Source organism: Mus pahari, chromosome X (genome assembly GCF_900095145.1).
Source record: "Mus pahari chromosome X, PAHARI_EIJ_v1.1, whole genome shotgun sequence".
NCBI classification, from domain to species: Eukaryota; Metazoa; Chordata; class Mammalia; order Rodentia; family Muridae; genus Mus; species Mus pahari.
Window position 1 is genome coordinate 1,999,037 of NC_034613.1, and position 4,506 is coordinate 2,003,542.

The 4,506-nt window shown below is 47.8% G+C and overlaps 1 protein-coding gene across 1 annotated transcript in view; it reads left to right on the forward strand.

Moving 5' to 3' along the window:
• Nucleotides 1-4,322, forward strand: part of Timm17b (translocase of inner mitochondrial membrane 17B) — a 7,524-nt gene extending 3,202 nt beyond the window's left edge. The window contains exons 3-6 of the mRNA XM_021188360.2: nt 1,106-1,169; nt 3,528-3,656; nt 3,738-3,848; nt 3,945-4,322. Of these exons, the coding sequence (XP_021044019.1) occupies nt 1,106-1,169; nt 3,528-3,656; nt 3,738-3,848; nt 3,945-4,033 (393 nt within the window). The 3' untranslated portion in view covers nt 4,034-4,322. The remainder of the gene's footprint in view (nt 1-1,105; nt 1,170-3,527; nt 3,657-3,737; nt 3,849-3,944) is intronic.
• Nucleotides 4,323-4,506: the final 184 nt, after the last annotated feature.

Here is a 4,506-nt window from a genome sequence, read left to right on the forward strand (position 1 = left end):
CTCACTCTGTAGACCAGGCTGGCCTCAAACTCAGAAATCCGCCTGCCTCTGCCTCCCAAGTGCTGGGATTAAAGGCATGCGCCACCACGCCCAGCCTATTTGTGTTTTTCTATTCACTTTACATTCCACTCACTGGACACCGGTCACCCCCTTCCATAATCCTTATATTCCCCCCCCCCAACCTCCCCAGTTCTGGCACATCAAGTGTCTGCGAGGCTAGGTACTTCTTTCCCACTGAGGCCAGACCAGGCAGCCCAGTTAGTAGAACACATCCCACAGACAGGCAACAGCTTTTGAGATAGCCCCAGCTCCATTTTTTTGAAGCATGATTTCTCTGTGTAGCCCTGGCTGTCGTGGAACTGCCTCTGTAGACCAGGCTGGCCTCAAATTCACAGAGATTCACCTACCCCTGCCTCCTGAGTGCTGGGATTGAAGGCATGTGCCACCATTTGTGACCCTTTAATACAGTTAGATCCTCATGTGGTGGTGACCCTCAACCATAAAATTATTCCGTTGCTGCTACATAAATGTTCATGTAATTTTGCTACTGTTACGAATCATAATGTAAATATCTGTGTTTACAATGCGATGGTCTTGGGTGACCCCTGTGGAAGGGGTCCACCAAAAGGGAGTCAGACCCCGTGAGAAGAGAAGCACTGCTCTAGAATGCATTTTGCTGCCTGAGGCTGCCTTACTTGCTTAGGTTCAGTCCCTGCTACTAGGAGTGTGCACTCCCTCTTGAGAGGGCTGGGACCTTGTTCCTTGGACCCCTGCATATAGGATGTATCCTGGTGTGTGTGCCTGCTCATTGTATGTTGAGTGAGTGAATGAGTGAAGAAATGAAACTCAGCCACCTCCCTCTGGGAATATCTCTGTTGGATTTTCTCTCCATCCTCCTGGTACTTTGTCTGCTCCTCCGTGTCTAGCAGCTTTCCCCTGCCTTCTTTGTTGCTGGGCGTAGAAGAACCCTGAGCCTTGCTCATTATGGACGCGTGCTCTACCACTGAGGACCCCCGGCACCCTTTCCTTTTTATAAAGCCTAGCAACCCTGCCTGCCAGTGAGTGTTCTTCCCCCTCCTCTAACACCTCTCCTTGCTTTCTCCAGGGAATTCGACACCGGTTCAGAGGTAGTATCAATGCTGTGAGGATCCGCGCGCCCCAGATCGGAGGTGAGATGTGATGAGAAAGATGTGTTAGGAACTTGGAGGGTAATTGATCCTTTGAAACTAGACTGTAAGTTATAGGTCCGGATTCTAACTCAAGGTCTGACTGCAACTTCCCGACAGTTTCATGTGAAAGGACATGAATATGTATTGTGCAGTTGATTGGTTGATTTGTTGTTGAGACAGGGTCTCTCTGTGTGACCTTGGCTGTCCTGGAACTCACTCTGTAAATTACGCTGGCCTCGCAGAGATTCTCCTACCCCTTCCTCTACTTCTTCCTTCCAAGTCCTGGGATTAAAGCGGTGCACTCCCAAGTCTGGGGTCTTCTGCAGTTTGAATCCAGATCCTGGCTCTTCCCTGTTACGTGACCTGATGCTCGTAGCAGTCTTTCTCAAACCTCATCTGATAAGGACAGCATTGACCACCCAGTTGGGAGTTTTAAAATGAATGCGCATGGTGCTTACTAACTGCCAGATCCTATGCTAAGGCCTATTATCATCTTAACTAAATTTACAGTTGCAGGAGTCCGCTAACGCAGACTACGTCAAGTAAATATTAGAACACAGTAAACCCCCAGTAAACACTTTGACCACGGGTTATGTATTCCTATCCAAAAGGCTTGAGACCCAGAAGTTGTTTCCCATGTCAGAGGCTTTTGGATTTTATAGTACTTACATATGCAGAATGAGATATTTTAGAAATGAGACCCACTTCTAAACACAAGATTGTGTTTGTGTACAGCTTGTTTCCATATCTTGAGTCTCTTTCTCTTTTTGAAACAGGTCTCACTCTATAGCCCAGACCGTCTATAGCCCAGACTGGCCTCAAATCCAATCCTTCTGCCTCAGTCTCTCAAGTATTAAGATGACAGATAGGAGCCATGCCCAGCTCCTTTTTAAAAATTAATTAACTTCTTTTGAGATAGCAGGGATTGAGCCTGCTGTCTCCAGCATGTTAGGCTAGTACTGTAGCATCAGTTTTATATCTAGCCAAAGTGGTTTTTTTAAACGCTATAAACATATGCAGTTGTTTCTTGTATTATAGTAGGGATGGATTGAGCATAAGTACCCTGTCACTATGACAGATTCCTAACACTGTATATTTCATTTTTTATTAAGAGCTGAAGTCTTGAGACTGGGAATGTAGTTTAGTTTGTAGTGTGCTGAGCTACCAGCACAAAGCCCTGGGTTCACTGAATAAAAACTGGGTCTGATGGTGCCCACGTGTAATCTTGACATCTGAGCGATGGAGGCCGATGAATCAGAACTTCAAGGTTATCCTTGGCTACATAGCAAGTTTGAGTGCAGCCTTGACTTCATCAGATAGTGTCTCAAAAAAAAAAAAAAAAATAGGGAGAGATGGGGGTTTCAGGATGTGGTAAAGCAGCTAACGAACTGAACTGTGAAACCCTGAGGTCCATCCCTACTACCAAGAAAACAAAGCTGCCTGCTGTAGCTCCTCCGTCTCCCGTGTAGCTGGGACTACTGGCACCTACCACCACACCAGCTAGTTTGATAGCAACATGTTTGGTTCTCGCATTTTTTACTCTTTCATGTCATATGAGGTCAGTATGGAACTCTCCGTTTCTGATATCATGACCATGCTCAAAGAGTTGTAGCTTTTGAAGCCTTTTGGATTTCTAGATTATGACTGTTTCATAATATATATTGTGTTCTGGCTTTTCTGCCCTGTTTTCCGTCTCTCTGAAATCAAAATGTGGTATTTACAGGGTGAAAGTTGCTGCATTGAAAGCTGTATGAACACACCTTTAATCCCAGCTACTTGGGAGGCAGAGGCAGGTAGATTTCTGAGTTCAAGGCCAGCCTGGTCTACAGAGTGAGTTCCAGGACAGCCAGGGCTACACAAAGAAACTCTGTCTTGAACTGCCCCCCCCCCAAAAAAAAGAAAGCTATATGAGAGGTTAATCTGCTTGTGTCCATTTTCCAAATAAAAGTGAAAGGATTTTGATGATAATAACTATAGTCCTGATCAGACGTGGAATCTTTCACAGTGGGAAAGATGGACTATACCTAGTTCTATAGCTGGACTTTCTTCCTTCTTGTATTTGGTGCTAAGGTTATAACCCATAGCCTCCTGTTTTTGAGACAGCCTCCACTGTATAGGTGTCTAAGCCTTTGTGGTCCTCCTACCTGAGCTTTCCAGGTGCTGGCATTATACTATATCCTGGTCATATTTCTTTGTTTAGTGGGGGATGGGAATCACCCTATGAAAGCATCTACCACAGAGCCACATCTCCCGTCCCAGCACTCTTTCTTGGTCAGTCTTCAGGCCTTGGAAGTTTCCAGATGTTGAGCTACGTGGATTCTCAGAGTGTGTGATTTAGACTCTTTATTTCCCCTACAGGTAGCTTTGCAGTGTGGGGAGGTCTGTTTTCCACCATCGACTGTGGCCTGGTCCGGCTACGGGGCAAAGAAGACCCCTGGAACTCCATCACCAGTGGAGCATTGACTGGAGCTGTGTTGGCTGCACGCAGTGAGTGCTGCCAGCCCCTAACCCCAGTTCTTGCCCTGTTCTGCCTGCCCTTCCTCAGCTGTGCCTCTTTCTGCCTTCCAGGTGGTCCGCTGGCCATGGTGGGCTCTGCGATGATGGGGGGCATCCTGTTGGCCCTCATTGAGGGTGTTGGCATCCTTCTCACCCGCTATACTGCCCAGCAGTTCCGCAATGGTGAGAACGTGGTGGGCAATGGTCAGGGAGAGTCAGGAAGCACTGCCAACCTTCTCCAGGCTTCCTCACCTCATTGCCTCATTCTCCCCTCTCCAGCACCCCCATTCATGGAGGACCCCAGCCAGCTAACCCCTAAAGAGGGAGTTCCGGCCCCAGGTTATCCCAACTACCAGCAGTACCACTGAAGAAGCTGCTGCCTGACCCCCGCCACCGTGAGAGCCTCTCCTCAGTTCCCTCCCGGATGATCTACCTCCAAGGGAGGACTGGCTCCTACATAGCCCTGAGGCCTTCACAGGGGGCCTCTTGTCTACTCTCTGGTTTTGTGGTACGGGTGGGGGCACCCCAGCAGCCTTGTCATATGGGTTCCCTTTTTGTGTCTTAGGGCATCCCAGCTTTACACATGTAACAATTCTCTCACCCCCAGAGCCCTCTTGTGGCACCCTGATGAATGTTTAAAGCCAGTTTTGAAATGTCCGTGTATGTCCACCTTCAGTCACCCAGATGGCCCTCTCTCTCCTCAGGAGAAGGAGCTTGGAAAGTCTAGGTCTTGAAGTTTCATGGTGAATGGGTTTGAAGGATTTTTTTTTTGTATTGGGAAGTTGGAGAAAGAACCAGGGTCTTTGCCAGGCATGGTGGCGCACGCCTTTAATCCCAGCAC